This window comes from Phoenix dactylifera, chromosome 1 (assembly GCF_009389715.1).
Source record: "Phoenix dactylifera cultivar Barhee BC4 chromosome 1, palm_55x_up_171113_PBpolish2nd_filt_p, whole genome shotgun sequence".
Taxonomy (NCBI): Eukaryota; Viridiplantae; Streptophyta; class Magnoliopsida; order Arecales; family Arecaceae; genus Phoenix; species Phoenix dactylifera.
In genome coordinates, this window is record NC_052392.1 from 15215143 (window position 1) to 15232211 (window position 17069).

A 17069-nucleotide genomic window follows, 5' to 3' on the forward strand; every position below is an offset into this window, starting at 1 on the left:
CTTGTAGGTAAAACAACCAAACTACTTCCACAATAAAACAAATGGTCGGCAAGGCCCATGCTCTTCTCTCCTATGTTTTCCTTTTCTTTGTGTGTGTGTGTGTTGAACGAGCTCCTCCCTCCTTTGTCCATTTCTATCACCAACAAGTTCCTATCCACGAGGTTCAACAAGGTTAGCCGGTCTCCTCGGCAACCCTTGTTTCACGGCGACGAGCTTTGCTAAATTCTAGGGCGGAAACCCCCAGGCCAAGCCTTGGAAGTTTGGTTGCCAACTTTGTCGTCCCTTGCTCACTATTTCAGCGATAAATATAGCCGCAAGCCCGGCTATGGAAGACCGTCGAACCAAAACAGCAAAGAGCTCAAAGGGGCGGCGCTGCACTGACGAAGACGATGGCCGCCGGAGCTAATGCGTTTCTCCGGTGCGTCTTCGGGGGTTGCATCGCCGCCTCGGACTTGGAGATCCGACGAAGGCCTTACCATCGCAACTGCGGGTGTGCATTGCATGACCCTCGAGGTTGCTCCAAGGCCTCACCTTGCAATAAGAAGATCTCTTATCCAGCTCGACGGTCATGGGGCAGAAATAGCCTAAATCTTGTATTAGCGACAAATTCCACCCGCTCTTCTCCTTCACCGTCTCCTGCAAACACCTTCGACATTATCGAGGGGAGCTTGGCAGGACGGAGGACGACGGTGGAGGGCTTGTCTCAAGGGAGACATGCACAGTGTTAGGCTCCAAAATAATGTTTTAGGTGCCATGCACGATGAGTGCTATAGTTTCCCACGTCGCAATCTGCAAGCATTTGCTTAATTATGATTTTCTCTTCCACAATGGAGCTCCAAGGAGCTAGAAGAAATTTCTGAAACGTAATGGGCTAAGCTCCAAGCAATTAGTTAGTGAACATAGAGTCAGAATTTTCTGCGATGCATGTTTTGCATTATAAAGGGCTGTGCATGGTTGGATGGCAATACATTCTATCTCGAAATTGAATGACTGACCTCTATTTTTCAATTTGATATATTTGATATACCAGCGATATTTGCATGGCAATATGATGGATGATAGTTGGCAAAAATTATGGGCCTCGCCAGTCATACAAGTTCATAAATATGAATATGCATCATATAAAATTCTTGCTATTATTCATGCTTTGAAATCCGTACTTTCAAACAGTAGTACAACTATGGTCACTATTATTATCTGTGATAGGGTCGTAATTTTTACCAACTACTATTATTCGTTGGCAGGGCCATATGCCGAGCTATTATAACCCACTGGCGATGGCCATAATCTTTACCAATTATTATTCTCCGTTGGCAGGGTCTACACCAAGCTATTATAACATCCAATTCAATTCTATAACATTTCTTTTAAGCCATAGACTCAACATCCGGCCGCAAATATGTGCTATGGATGCTTCTACTTGCTAGTATTTACATTTCAAAATGCTGCCTCTCTCTTTTTTTTTTTTTGAGCAAAGCATTAGCCTCAAATAAATTATCTACTTACCATGTTTGGCATTTAAAAAATAAATTTTTATGCCATATTTGAGAAAATTATTAAGTGAAGGTGGCAGCATTCTTTTACATCTAGAGCTCATTTAGCTCGTGGGATGAATTTTTCATCACTGAAATATTTTTTTTAAAAATCTGATGCCTAGATATATGATGTCTGAAAAAAATGATTTGAATATTTGGTTAATCTTAAGAAGGTGACTCATTCTAAAATAACTTATATTTAATTGAGCATCCACTTTCATAAGAAAATTATGTAAAATATATATTATATTCTTATTAAAGGAAAAGATCTTACCACATTCTATCTAAAAGCTTTTAATGGTATATTTGGAAAAAAATACTCTAATTTTCAGCCTGTGAGAATATTTTTAATGTTCCATATAGATTTTTCTTTCATATAAAATATAAAAATCTGATTTTTATGAGAATACTATATTCTTTTTTTTTTTCTCTGAAAACTTTAACCAAACATAAAATTTATTTTCATTTTTCTGCTAACCATACTTTACCTTCTCCAATTCCCGCGAAACAAATATCCTTAGGTATAAAAATTTCAACACAAGTTTATTATGTCATGAGACGGTTGTTATAATTAAAAAATGAAATTTAGTGCTTGGCTTAGGTTTTTAGGTTAGAGTGGATGGAGTTAGCTCTAATTGTGAAAACGTGATCATGTTGACTTGCTCTTCAGATGGACGAGTTCTTTTTTTTTTTTTTTTTTTTTTTTTTTTTTGGCTAAACAAAAGGGGAAGGGGGGAGGAAGGGACAAGCCCACCCCCGCGTAGCAGCCCCGACCACTGGGCCCCCACTCCGCCAGGAGAATGTTCGATGCGGGTAGACCGAGTCGTGTGTTGGGCACCCCGACCTATTTTACTCATACCCTCCCCACCCGTGGGCCGGCTCAGTTACCCGACCCGACCCTCCGTGTGAGTACGTCATACCTGGCACCACTCAGGCTACCAGCCGACCAGTAGCGCTTCCAGACCCCGTGTCCAGGCATGGGGCATCCGGTCCCCAAATTTAATCGACGCCCGCGCGTTTCGAACCTGGAACCACTTGGTTGGAAGCAAACGCTCCGTTCCAACTGGGCTACCACCTTGGTGGTGATGGACGAGTTCTTTCGGCATGCCAAAACGATGCAGGACCTTTGGCTGATTGATGCAGCTCCAGCAGAGATCATAGCCGTCCATTTTTGTTACCGATCCAACTGTTGCGGCTCCATTCTGTACACGAAGTTTTTCATCCGGACCGACATATCTGTCGGTATCGGTATCGGTATCGGCCACCAGCATATCCTCCATTAGGCACCCCACTCAGAACCCTAAACCCCGTTGCCATGGCCCTCCATCTCAGGCTCAGACCCAAAACCCTAGCCCCCCTCCCATCCCTCGGGCGCTTCTCTTCTTCCTCCTCTTCCCCTCCTCCTCCTCCGCCGCCTCCGGCGGACTCAGACTCCAATGGAGGCGGCGGCGGCGGGGACAACGAAGACTCTCCTCCTCCCCCCTCTCCGCCTTATTCCTCTTTATTCAGCGACATCAAGGAGAGGCTCAAGTCCCCGCCCACCCCTCCCCGCCGGATTCCCACCGACCCTCCGCCGCCGCCTCCCCTCTCCTCCCCCAAACCCGGCCCAGCCGCCTCTCTCGAGGAGATCCGCAAGCACCTTGCCGGATTCCGGCTCCGATCCGGCGGAGGCCCTCCGCCGCCATCCGGCGAGCGCCCCCCGTCGTCTCCGCCCACGATCTCCTTCCAGGAGCTCTTCAAGAACAACGTCCTCAACAAGACCGACGGCGGCGGCGCTGGCGAATGGGGGCCGTCCGAGAAGGGCGCAAGAGTCTCCTTTGACTCCATCAGGGAGAGTTTACGGCAGTTCCGGGCCTCCCCGAGAGACCAGACAGGGCCCCGCGGCTTCGATTTCAAAGCATTTCAGGATAGCTTGAGGAGCCCGGCGGGGGAGGCGGAGAAGGGTCCGTCGCTTATTGGAGGGAGGGAGACGCTGCCGGAGTCTATTTTTGGGAAGGAATTGAGGGAGAAGAAGGGGGAGGGGGACCGAGAGTCGAAGGCGCTGAAGACGGAGTTTGTGAAGATGTATAGCTATGACGAGCTGGGCGAGAAGCTCCGGAAGCTGAGGCCGGAGGAAGCCACGAAGGGGGATAAGGATTGGTTCTCACTTAGCGAGTTGAATGAGAGGCTTGCAAAGCTTAGGGAGTTGGAGGAGAAGGAGACTGAGTCAAGGATGGGAGGGGTCTCCTTCAGGGATCTGCGGGAGAGCCTTGTGAGGCTTAAAGAAGCCGATGCCACTAAAAAGGCCAACAGTAACTTTCCCTTCACCAGATTCGTTTGTTTGTTTACATTAAATCCTTGTAATTTAGAAATTTTATCCGTGCTTGTTTGCATATGATCAGTGCAGAGGCTGTCGACCTTGATAAATCTTGGCGGGCAGGTGACTCCAACTTTCAAGCTAAAACCCCCACAGGAGCATTTATTGGAGAGGGTATGTTGGGTGCATTTAATCCGAGTCTCCTGAATGCTTGTAATGATGTTTGGTGGCTCAAATATAATACTTTTTCGAGTTTGATTCTTGCAGTATTTCCATCCGGATCACATGTCTTCGGCGGAGAAGTTGAAGTTGGAGCTCAAGAGAGTCAGAGATGAATTTAAGTTGTCCGAGTCAGATTGTGGTTCTGCACGTGTTCAAGGTAAAGGGCAGATTAAGCCCGTTTAATATTCTATCTAATTGCCATCAATCATTACGTATGGTTCGATGCTCAATATTATCTGCTGAATTTCATTGCAAGAGTACAGAGATGATGCTGATCCAATAGGTTAGAATGCTATTTCTGTCTAATATAACTTACAATAGTGATTCTGAAATATATCAATTAATCCTAGACTTTCCTCTGTGACAACTTAATAAACAATATAAGCAGTAGCAAATAGTATCATCTTCATTTTGAAAATATTTGAAATAATAGACAAACTAATAAGCAAAGTGTTTGAGTTGATTGATTTTACTGTTGTTTATGAAGGACTGTTTGTTTTAATGCAAAGACCAATAAGAGAAATGTTTGAATCGATCAGTTCTTCTATTATGTGATCTCTTTTTCCTCACCAGAAAAAAGATGAAGGAAAGAAAAACACAACTTATAACTTAAGTTGCATAAAGTATAGTCAAATGGAACCATGATGGTAGTATCACGATCCTATCATACCTCCAGATGTTTGGCAATGAATTGGCTGAAAAAAGAAAAAAATCCTTTTAGAAAATGGTTAGTTAAAAATATCCCCTGGGGTTGTTATAGGAATAAAAGTTATAGACAGGGGCCCAAAAAAAAAATGGAATTGAATACAGGAGGACCATAAGAGAAAGTGTCTTAGGTAGGGGGGAAATGGCATAGAAAATGAGTAGTGATTGATTGAATAATAGATAACTGTATTTTGAAAAGGTTGCAAAGGCTGAGATCATAGCATGAGGTTGAAAGTTTGTTTGTGGAAGGTATGGCTCCTGATAGAAGGTAACTATCCAAGTAGTTGTTTATTACAATTTTATAATCTTAACGATGGTGTATACTTATAACTCTAGGGGCCCAAATTGTTTAGAAATATCCTGGCTTTGTCCCTCCAAGAGCTTCTTGAGTTATAGTATGTCACATGTTATTGAAGTTATCATTCTATTTAACAAGTTACAATTGGAAAGAAAAACTACATACACATTTCATTTTCATGAATCCGAATAACTGAACCTATGAAAAAGAAAAAGAGATCACGGCACACTAGATGTTCCTCTTTTTGTCCAAGAAGCATCATAACACTGTATTAATAAACTGATACTTATCATCTAATCTATATATATATATGCTATTGTTGAATCAATCCATCTATTCATTTGCTATACTCCTCTAGGACCTGAACTTTAGATTTCCAAAATTACTATTTAAAACGGTCACTTGATCTCCATTCCTTCTTGTCCTTATCTTTATAATTGTGCATATATAATTTTTGTCTAAGTCTTAATTAATTAAAAAGAAGTGTTAGTGAGTGATTTATATCTAACAATCATGCTTTATCAAGGAGGTTTTATTGTTAGAAATTTTGAATTGGTTTTGAGGGAAAAGGGAGAAAATCAGATTTAATACGTTATCTCAGTAACACATCAATACTAAGCATTAAAGTTAAGGACTTTCTTTGATACTCGAGGTGGCGGTCTTAGGAGTGGTTTCACATCCTGTTTCTTCTTACTACTTATTAGAGCGCCTTTTGGTTTTACGATATGCAATGGAGGATTTTGACAACACTCATCTTTCTTCAAGTAATTGAAATCGACTCATTGTAGAGGGATGTGCGGTTGGGTTTCCATAAGTAATTCCATTGATAGTTGAACAGGTGATGTTATCAATTATCACATTTTGTAGATTATGCATTTCCTTATATGATAAACTGGGGTTGTCCTCGTGGTCACACCCTCTATATAGGAGCCAGAGGTTCTGAGTTTGATTCTTGGATGGTGTTGTGAGGATTTGTGCTGGCATGTGTTTACTTCCACATCGATTATTCACTGGGTAAATTTTGAGTACTTATACAGGATCAAGAAATCCAAATAATACCTTCCGGCTAGTCATTTTGGGTAAGGTCCTGGGTTGTTACAAATGGTATCAGAGCGGACCCGCCTCATAACCTACGTGGACTAGGAGACACTGCAACATGGATCCATTGGGATTGACTAGGGGCCGATCGTGGTGCTTGTGATTAGATTTGAGTGGATTTGAATCCTGACGAGGACGTCAGAGCTTAAATTGGAAGAGTATGTGAGGACTTGTGCGGGCATGTGTTTAGTCCCACATCGGTTATTCACTGGGTAGATCTTAGGTACTTATGCAGGATTAAGGAACCCAAATAATATCTTCTGGCTAGTCATTTTGGGTGAGGTCTTGGGTTGTTATAGGTGCATTTTTAAAAATCTGGATCTGGTTAATTATAGTATATGTAGGTCTCCATCCCTTGCTCTGAAAAATCATTTGCCGATATGCTATGGTACTTATGGTGGTAACTTAACAGAAAATCATTTAATGTCCGGACAAACCCATTATGGTAAGAGTTAGCAAAGTGATAAAACTATAAGTATATAGATGGGTATTTGTAGTGGATGTTTATCACATGGTTGAAAGTCATATTTCTGGACCAAGTTTGTAGGTCTAAAATCAATAATTGTATGAATTAGGAAGGAAGAAAGTCTAAGACAGAAAAAAGGAAAAATACAATTATCATGATATTTGGAAAATAGAGCTATCTCTGTATATTCAGCAGTACTAAACAATCAACAGGAAAACTTTATTTTAGAAAAAACTTCCAGAAAATCCAAGGAAATCGTCTTTTTATCATGAATCTTGGTGAAAACTTTAAATAGTAAATCATTTCCTTTCTACAAATAGTTTCTTTAATAACATGATTTTTTCTATGGAACAGGTAACAACTCCTGTATTCATATTATTTGAATAAGTAATCTGTGTTGCACAACTCAAGCTTCCTCTTGTTTTCTTTAATCCTCTTTTTGATTGATGGACATGGGGGCCATTCCAGTCTGTATCCGAACAAACACCATGGATGGAAAAACTTGCGACAAATTGGTGATGGAAGAAACACTCTCATGGTTATCCAGCCATTCTTGATAAATTTGTGATCATCTTTTTTTCTTTAGATTTTAGGCTTTCTTGACTAATTTTACTGATAACCGCATGAAAAAGTGACCTTGGACACATTAGAATTGCACGTTTTACCATCATATTAAAATGCCTTATTTTCTCAAAGTCTTGACAATCTCCTATTTCTCAGTGTACTTATTGTTGACAATCTTGGGTAATGTTCCTTTCCTGGTCTCTAGCTGTATCATGATAAGTTACATGGGTATAGTCTTCTGTTGCATATTATAGTTTGTTATGTACTAGGGAATAGTTGGCATGATTCAATGAGTGACTAACATATTATTGTGATGCAATGCTCTGTGGTATAGATTGATAAACAATTACATGGATCCCTTTATTTTCTAGCGACCTTATGGCATGTTGATAAATAATGATACAAGTCCATTCTGTACCATTTGGCATGTAGATTTATTGGCTTAGGAGTTAGGACCATATCATGGTATTTTCAAATTTGAGCTTCTTTTCTGTTGCCAATTGATCATGCAGTTACAAGACATCAAATTAAAGAGCATGGAATATTGGATCCACGATTAACAAAATGACTTTTTGATCTTTCTGGAAATGATATCTTATCTGTACAACAGGGAGTTGAGTTGATGTATTGAAAATCTATTCACGGAAGGCCTCTTTGATTGTTTGATCCAGGGGAAGCATTCTGCTGCATAGTAATTCTAGCATGCTGACTTTTTAAGATAGAACTGATTTTTAATTTTAGTGTCATTGCAACTAATGGGATGATATTAGGTCCTTATTGGGTGATTTTGGAGTCCTAAATGAGTTGATAGTTACAGATTGGATCGAGGAAGTCATAAAATAGTCATGATTGATTGTGTATGAGAAAAGGTGACTTTCCTTTTAGTATATCAGTAGATAGGAGGTAGAATGCTATTCATATTCACCATCAGATATAGTATCGTCACCAAGGTTACTGATCCTTGTAATTGAGATTCTAAAACCTCTACTAATGTTAACCACTTAACCATCACTATCAGAGAAAACAAATCCTCTCCAGAGCTTCAAAGGCAGAGCACTCTAAAATATTCAACTAGAAAAGTGTGTAATGTTTTGGTTAAACTAAAATTGTTTAGTTAACTTACAAAATTTCTGAAAATATGCAATTTGTAATGTCTGACATGCATTGGATATCTGCCAGGTTCCTGAACCTTTATGAATTGATTGACAGATGGCTGGAACTAGGTGCCCTAACAATGACACCAACAATTTTCTTGATGGTGCATCATAATTATAATAGCCCTTTGGACTGCTCATGTTCAAAATGTTATTTTCTCAGCCTGGCCTTCACTTTTGCTATGTGATGCCCAAAGGTCATTACATCTTGATCTCTCTCTCCGAGTTCGTAAACAGCAAGTCCCCCTTTTCATCCATGCTTGAATGTATACCCCCTAACTTATTGAAGTCTCTGTTACCCCTATATGTTTCTGTGGTTAGTCTGCAATAATCCCACTATTCCAGCAGTTGCCGATGGCCCTTTTTTTATGAGAGGGAGGTTCACTAGGGTAATTTGATGAGTGCTAATTTTAACTTCTTAAAACGTAATTTTTCTCCATATTACCATTTTCCTCCACTCTATTAATGTTGATAATCCAGATTAAGAGAAATGAGACCCAAGCTGGTCCAAATTTTTTGAGCGTGACATCAAGACATTGCCATTAAGGCCTACAAGCACAAGGACATGTAAATTAAAATGATATGAGTGATTTTATGTCAATTTCAAAGAGGGTAAAGATAATAATCAATGTTTACCAACTGGTAAACTTGATACTATGTGGAAGATATTAAATTGTTAATCATTATTATCAGTAAAATCCACATATATGGAAAAAGTTATTGCATAAGTCAAATTTCATCATGCACCTTAATTTTGGGTTGGTTAGAGGGACCTGTACAGAGTCTAGCTTTGTAGTGAATTATTTGCAGAAGTCCTTGAATCCAGCAATATGTCAACTGTTTGGTGCCAACGATTTGCTTGAGTCGCAACAATTATTGTTCAGCTGCTCGTTTAGTCTGAGGTCATAGGTAAGCCCCTTTCATCATGATTAATCAGTTTGGGCGCATTCACAGGTTACAAGGAAGTCTAATTACATTTATTTGTATGTTCAGTTTACTGCATTAGGCTTATAAGACTAATACTTCAGCTAGATCTGTAATTGTTTGTTAATGCTGTGATTTGTCTCTTTCGAATGTTGATTTTATTGGATAAGCTGTATGGTTTTGAGAGTTTGTTGTCCATTTTGCAGTTGCACAACTCACAACCAAAATTAAGCATCTGTCAGCTGTTTTACATAAGAAGGTAAATAGAAACCTCGTTTAGGTTTTCTTTCTGTTAATTTTCAGATGCATCTATATAGATAACACCAAGTGATATTAAAAACTTTTAACTTATTTTGCCACATTTCACGAATTTACGGAATTTTGCCATTATGCAGGACAAGCATTCAAGAAAGGGTCTCCAAGAGATGGTCCAGAGGAGAAAGAAATACCTCAAGTATCTCCGAAGGACAGACTGGGATTCCTACCGCATGGTCCTGTCAAGGCTTGGCCTCCGAGATGTGCCGGAGTACAAGGCACCTGAGTATAAGAGCTAAAAGATATTCCTATTTGGAGCAGAAGTTGGGGTCTTGATAAGGTGGTTTTGTTATTAATAATGGTTTTGATATCTATTTCAGCTGAGGCGGCATTCGTTTTTGAATAATGATAAGATAATTACTTCCTCTCGTCGAATATTGACAGCGAACTCTTCTTTTAGCTTTCTTCGAGCCTGAGAGAGGATACAGCAAAATTTTTAGGATACATTTGTGGGTGGTTAATCTTTTTGGTTGTCTTTTTTTTTTTCCTGTTGTCCTATACATTTCTTAGCTGCAGAAAGTCTCCGATTCCACCTGCAGCCAATCAGCAGATGATGCCATGTTCATCCGGCTACGTATATAATCATCGTTCTATGAGTATTACCAGTCTACTTTTTCATGAGATTCTTTACATGCATCTCAGCCATTAAGAATTTGGGTGGGGATAAGAAGTGCTCGTGTCCTGTATTAGTGAAGTCTGCGTTCATCCGTGTTTGGCCCAATTTACCGCCAATAGCTGTCAAAAGTCAAAGGCTCGAGTTTGGTATGACGGCACCTATCAAGTGTTTCATTACTTTGGTGGTGATCGGCTGAACTTCCGAGGCAAAGTTTTGACTCCATTTAAAACGATTAAGAATGAAATTTTAATACTTCAAAGGTTGACAAAGGGTATGGTTGGCGTTTGGATACTCTCCACCTCGTCTGCCTGTTTGAATAATATTTTTATTGACCATACATTTTGATATGGCGAATATTTGTCGATCCGAGATGTCATCTTAATCTCAATAATGTCCAAAGCAAACATTACCTTGATATTGGCCGATGGGTCGGATGAAAGCAATCGAGCAACAAAAAAGAGACATCTCTCTCATTGAAGTATATTTGAAAACAATAATGCCTATTAAAAATATAGCCACGATCTTAGGGTGGTTATGTTGGCTTGGTCATTACTGCATGATCAGAATAGTTGACACCACGTGTACAACATACGGTCCAGAGAACTTTCAAGTATGTTTTTCTCATCATTCTTTTCTTTGAAACAATGTTTTTCTCTCAAACCCCCCTTATTTTTCTATAATCTAGTTGACTTAGACATTGGAGGATCCATTGACGGACAAACTTCAGCATTTTTTTTTGCTTTTATGTTAGCTAGGTGTCGTTTTATCCGAACTCAAGTTCATTTGACATCAACTACTTCATACAATTCTCCGGCTCTATTTCCAAGTTTGGAGCTTTTATATTTACTATAACTCTTCATTTCGGTCATTTACTAATCTCAACTCCGTAGTTTGGATACTAGCAATGACATATATTTTTCATAAAGTACTTATATATTAATATGTTTCTTAAAAAAAACTAAAATGCTTCGATCACTTTCTAGAAATCTAGTTCTTATGGCATTCTAGAAACTCAAATGTTGTCTAGAAATATGGAATCTATAAATTTACCCCTATAGGATAGATGATTCTTCAAAGAAATACTAATATTGCTATATCATTTGTCTCTTCAAATTTTTAATTTAAAAAAGCATATTTATTGGCTATCTATAAAAATGAAAATACATACACACACACACATATTAATTGGATATATAAGCACGAATCCTTCAATATTTTAAAATATCATATAAGATTAGGGCAAAACAATTTAGATGGATGAGTTGATTTTACTTTAATCCTATCAAACCAATGCAGTGAACATAATACAAGGGTAACAATATCTTTAAAAAAAGAAACTTTTGGCAAAGCATAAATACACTTTGGCATATAGATATAATAGACAAGGATTCATGCAAAAAACCTGTTAAAAATTATATATAAAGTTAAGAATGTTTTTATGTAGAAGAAATAAATATTAGGGAAATTTGATTGCCGGTTTCTTCATATCCGTGAAGATGAAAGATTTAAGAAGGTCACCTTTTTTTTTTTCAATTAAATCAAGGCCCTTCTTCAACTCCCTCCCCCTGTCCCCCTCCCACCACCCCCAAAAATATATGCAAAAAAATAAAACAAAAATATCAAGTTGGTAAACCAACCATGAACCGACAAGGAGAGGGACAGAGAATGGGAGAGAGAGAGAGAAAGAGAAGGTGATGGGGAGGGGCAATCATGTACAAGGGCATCTATCACCAATATCATTTTGATACAGGAACTATTATGAAGCCTGACTAAGGGCCTAGGACTTGGTGGATCTGTCTATTTTTCTTGCATGTTCAATATGACTCATGTTTTATTTGCAAGTAAAAGTGGAAGATTTCATGCTTGATAGATACATTAAAATTGTTTTGCCACCAGTGATATAATGTAGCAAGTGTCTCTTGGTCACCTGATGGTATAAGTGCATGCAGGAGGGAAAAAAATATATCAATACTAAATATAGTTATCATGAATGATTATTATAATGTAAGATATACTCTATGCAACTAAGTTAGCTTTATAATTTAGCTATAATTGTAAAAAAATGAAATTAGGGACAAGCTTTTCATCAACTTCCTTATGAAAAGTTTTCTATATATTTGAAACTACTTCCAAACTTTCTGAGATCCTTTCCTTTCTTGCTCTAGAAACTCTTCATAATATTAGTTTCTCATCCCATAATGAGAAACTACCTCATGAAATGGTATCTTAAAGAAAGTAGTTCAATTCATATGCTTAAATAAGTGACTGGTTTTGAAAAGAATAAAATAAATAGGTTTAAAACCTTTAATACTTACTTATTACTTACATTCAAGTAGCTCATCATGGCATAAGTTTCAAACTTTTAACTGGGCCCTGGACCTTTCTAACCGGGGAATTCTCTTTAGTGCCGGCTTAACTGAACTTCTTAGCTGGAATCCAAGCACGACCGACATTCCCAGTACCCTCTTTTTAAACCGTGGACCGGGTCCATTTCTTCCATAATCCAAGCTCCAATCGAACCGCCTCCGGTCCGGACCGTGGAATCTTCTCTCGGACCTACCAAGCTTTCCGCTGTCGAACCGCACGTGCTCAGAACCCTTCCGGTTCTCCGGAAGCAAAAAGCCGACCCGCCAAGGGCACTCCGGGGAATAGGGGTAGCATCGGAATTTTACAAGCCAAAGCCTCCAAACCCTGAACCGCCAGGCGCTATAAAACGCTCGCCCATAGGCCTTCCCCGGCCCTGCTCTTCTCCGATCTCGGACTCACCCCCAATTCTCGTTCTCCCCCATTGCCAAGAGCTCCGAGCGAAGGGGCTTCGTCAAAGGTCAGTTATTTTCTTCTTCATGGATCCATGTCCTACTCGGTTTGATTCCAATTTCCGGTTTGATTCCAATTTCTTGTTTCTTTTCGTCGAATTCTTGCTTCCAAACAAAGTTTATACTGCTCCGGCGAATTGTTCATAGCAAAACCCTAAGATCTGGCATCATTTGATCGATCTTTGATTTAATTTCGTTCCAGATCTGGGGAGAATGGGTTTTGCTTCGAGATCCGGGGCCAAGATGGTCTTCTTCTCGAGATTTAGGCTCTGGATCTTGTTGTCCTTACTGGTTTTCCCGTCCGGAGAAGGGTTTTACCTCCCCGGGAGCTACCCACACAAGTACCTGGCGGGCGACACCCTGTCGGTGAAGGTGAACTCGCTCACCTCCATCGACACTGAGATCCCCTTCGGCTATTACAGCCTCCCCTTCTGTAAGCCCCAAGAAGGCATCAAGGACAGCGCCGAGAACCTCGGCGAGCTCCTCATGGGCGACCGCATCGAGAACTCCCCCTACCGCTTCAAGATGTTCACCAACGAGTCCGACATCCTCCTCTGCCGAACCGGTCCTTTGTCCACCCAAGACTTCAATCTCCTCAAGAAGAGGATTGATGAGATGTATCAGGTGAATCTGATTCTTGATAACCTTCCGGCGATCCGGTATACCAAGAAGGGTGAATACGTTCTCCGGTGGACTGGGTACCCGGTGGGGATCCGGGCCGCCGACACCTACTATGTGTTCAACCACCTAAGGCTCAAAGTCTTGGTGCACAAATACGAGGAAACCAATGTGGCGAAGGTGATGGGCGCTGGGGATGCCTCTGATGCGATCCCAACCTTGGACAAGTCTGGTTCGGGCTCTCCTGGATGGATGGTGGTAGGGTTTGAAGTCGTCCCTTGCAGTTTCCAGCATGACTCAGAGTCCATCAAGAATCTAAAGATGTACGACAAGTACCCAGCAAAGATTCAGTGCGATCCCACGACGGTGGGCATGGCCATTAAAGAAAATCAGCCTGTTGTTTTCACCTATGAGGTCTCCTTTGTGGAGAGTGATATCAAGTGGCCATCTCGATGGGATGCTTACTTGAAGATGGAGGGAGCCAAGGTTCACTGGTTCTCGATCCTCAATTCGCTCATGGTCATTGCCTTCCTTGCTGGAATTGTTCTTGTTATCTTCTTGAGGACTGTCCGGAGGGATTTGACCCGATATGAAGAGCTTGACAAGGAGGCTCAGGCGCAGATGAACGAGGAACTCTCAGGATGGAAGCTTGTGGTAGGGGATGTTTTCAGGGCTCCAAGCCATCCACAGCTGCTCTGTGTGATGGTGGGAGACGGAGTTCAGATTCTTGGCATGGCAGTGGTGACCATCTTGTTTGCTGCGCTTGGGTTCATGTCCCCTGCTTCTCGGGGTACTCTTATCACTGGTATGCTGTTCTCCTACATGGTTCTTGGAATTGCTGCTGGTTATGTTGCTGTTAGGATTTGGAAGACTATCAGATGTGGGGATCATTCTGGATGGGTTTCAGTTTCATGGCGTGTTTCTTGCTTCTTTCCTGGTATTGCCTTCTTGATCCTGACCATGCTAAACTTCCTCTTGTGGGGTAGCCATAGCACAGGGGCCATCCCTATTTCTTTGTTTGTCGTGCTGCTCTTGCTTTGGTTCTGCATCTCTGTCCCTCTTACACTTGTGGGTGGATTCCTCGGGGCCAAAGCTCCCCACATTGAGTACCCAGTGAGAACTAATCAGATCCCACGCGAGATTCCTCCACAAAAATACCCCTCATGGTTGCTGGTTCTAGGTGCTGGGACCCTGCCGTTCGGCACCCTTTTTATTGAGCTCTTCTTCATAATGTCTAGCATTTGGATGGGTCGAGTCTATTATGTCTTCGGCTTTCTCTTTATTGTGTTGATTCTCCTTGTGGTTGTGTGTGCCGAGGTTTCATTGGTCCTCACTTACATGCATCTCTGTGTGGAGGATTGGAAGTGGTGGTGGAAATCCTTCTTCTCATCAGGATCAGTGGCTATATATATCTTCTTGTACTCGGTGAACTATCTTGTGTTTGATCTTAAGAGTTTAAGTGGGCCTGTATCTGCCACTCTCTACCTTGGTTACTCGCTCTTCATGGTTATTGCTATCATGCTTGCAACCGGCACCATTGGATTCATTTCTTCATTCTGGTTCGTGCATTATCTCTTCTCCTCGGTGAAATTAGATTGAGCTACTTCCACTGTTCCACAACAAGGTGCTTTCTCATCCCCAAGAGTACAACTGGAGACATGATGAAAAGTGAAAAATATACTCTACCTATGAATAGGGATATCAGTTTCTATCATCTTCATTGGGCTGTTGTAGTTTTGGCACTCAGAAAAAATAATATTTAGATTTTTGCTCTTAGGATTCTTTAATTGTCTTTATATCGGAGCATAGCTTTCACTTACCTTCATTCTGGACTCTTTCAGATGTAATAGGATGTACTTGTCAAGCTTCTTTCCCCCTCCTTGTTTGTTTTTAGTTTGTTAAGCTATTAGTGTAGTCCTGTGTCTAGTGCACTTTGTATTGAGTGGCAATTTGGGAATATCTGTTCACTGCACTTATAATGTTTGAGATATCTTATGTACTTGTTTGCACTGAGACACAAATTAGAAATATATGGGTTCTGTTTTGCAACTGAGACAACTGATGAAATCTGTGTGCCAAGCTTTTGGGTTTTCCTTTTCAGCTTATTTCTTAATTTGCAAATGCGGTCTAATCCTAAAGAAGTCTGCATGGAAAAAATGACTCAAAAACATGTGTAGGTGCAAGTCTATGCCTGTAATTTTAAGCAGACGATGCATGGGCGGGCATTCTTGATTTGATACCCTCGAGATAAACATATTGAATATTTCAGATCAGGCAGCAACTCTAAATAGATAACCTTTTTATCATAAGGTTGAATGGTTTGATCTAAATTGTAATTTGGCGCAATCTGCATGACTTTGTTTTTCTCGTACATCTGTACGTCTATGTTTAGTATGACCTTATTTTGTAATTTAGGTCAACTGACTTGCTGTTATGTGTGTTTTGGTCAAATATTGGCAGTTTCGCATATAGAATGCTGAAGTTGCATCCGTGTTAACTTAGAATGCAGACTACTAGCTATTCTGCACAGTTATATCAAAAAATTTGCGTTCATACCCTGGAAATGACTAGAGAAATATTGTAATTGGATGGATGACGTTTGGAAATGTATATAGCAGCGTTTTGGTTATGCACCAAAGAAAAGTTATTATAAATGCAAGTAATATTTGCACCTACAGAAAATAAAGGCAGGGATGGATGTTGATTCAGGTATTTTTCCTCTTTTTTGTCCCCTGCTATTGTGTTTGGTGGTGGTGTTTTTAGTTTCTATCCCTTAGGACTCCTAAAAATATATACTTCAAGCCTTGAACATGCTCATGAAAATATTTAATATACACTTGAACTTTATTATATATGTTATTTTATTTAATGACAAAATTAAGTTGAGTTCTGCTGTGTAATTGGTGAATGATTTCCATCTTTGATTGGCTAATGAATGACATCTATTTTATAGGCTAATATGTTTCATCTGATTAATAGTGGAGCCCATTATACAATTGATGGAAGAACTATTTGTACCATCATACATATGAAAGGATCTTCTGTCATAGCCATGATTCTTAGCTATTTGTAGTGACATTACCCTCTTTATTCCCATCTATATAGCTAATAAATTATCCAAGAACAAGCATTGGCCAAGAGATCGGTCAAGAAAATGAAATATGAGTTTAGAGAGAGAGACAATTAGGTGGCGGTGGCGAACGAGATCAGCATGCAAATAAGTAAGAAGAACAAAAACCTGGTAGTACCACTCAGTGACCTCTTGGAGCTATCTAACTTGCAGTGCTATCAAGTCCTTGCCTTTGCTACCCATGGTTAAAATATCACCACCCTTAAAATCTATGACTTTCGTTACAATGATTTCTAGTCCCCTTTGTCCTGCATAACGTTCCAAGTTACACATATTATTTGCCCCATCTATGACCTCTGTGAAGATTAGGTG

The 17069-nt window shown here is 40.2% G+C and overlaps 2 protein-coding genes across 2 annotated transcripts; both read left to right on the forward strand.

Moving 5' to 3' along the window:
• The first annotated feature begins 2833 nt into the window (after positions 1-2833).
• LOC103703662 (inverted formin-2) lies at positions 2834-10176 on the forward strand. The gene is made up of 5 exons (XM_008786585.4): positions 2834-3826; positions 3917-4005; positions 4099-4210; positions 9469-9521; positions 9658-10176. Exons 1-5 carry the CDS (start codon positions 2851-2853, stop codon positions 9814-9816), a joined length of 1389 nt encoding a protein of 462 aa, XP_008784807.2. The 5' UTR covers positions 2834-2850; the 3' UTR covers positions 9817-10176.
• Positions 10177-12904: 2728 nt separating this feature from the next.
• LOC120111160 (transmembrane 9 superfamily member 11-like) lies at positions 12905-15685 on the forward strand. Its single transcript, XM_039127723.1, has 2 exons — positions 12905-13017; positions 13212-15685. Exon 2 carries the CDS (start codon positions 13223-13225, stop codon positions 15224-15226), a length of 2004 nt encoding a protein of 667 aa, XP_038983651.1. The 5' UTR covers positions 12905-13017; positions 13212-13222; the 3' UTR covers positions 15227-15685.
• Positions 15686-17069: the final 1384 nt, after the last annotated feature.

Coding starts and splice junctions, on each gene's coding strand:
- LOC120111160 (XM_039127723.1), top strand. CDS start 13,223: ATGGGTTTTGCTTCGAGATCCGGGGCCAAGATGGTCTTCTTCTCGAGA.
- LOC103703662 (XM_008786585.4), top strand. CDS start 2,851: ATGGCCCTCCATCTCAGGCTCAGACCCAAAACCCTAGCCCCCCTCCCA. Junction 4,211..9,468: donor TGGTTCTGCACGTGTTCAAG/GTAAAGGGCAGA, acceptor TCCATTTTGCAG/TTGCACAACTCACAACCAAA. Junction 9,522..9,657: donor CAGCTGTTTTACATAAGAAG/GTAAATAGAAAC, acceptor GCCATTATGCAG/GACAAGCATTCAAGAAAGGG.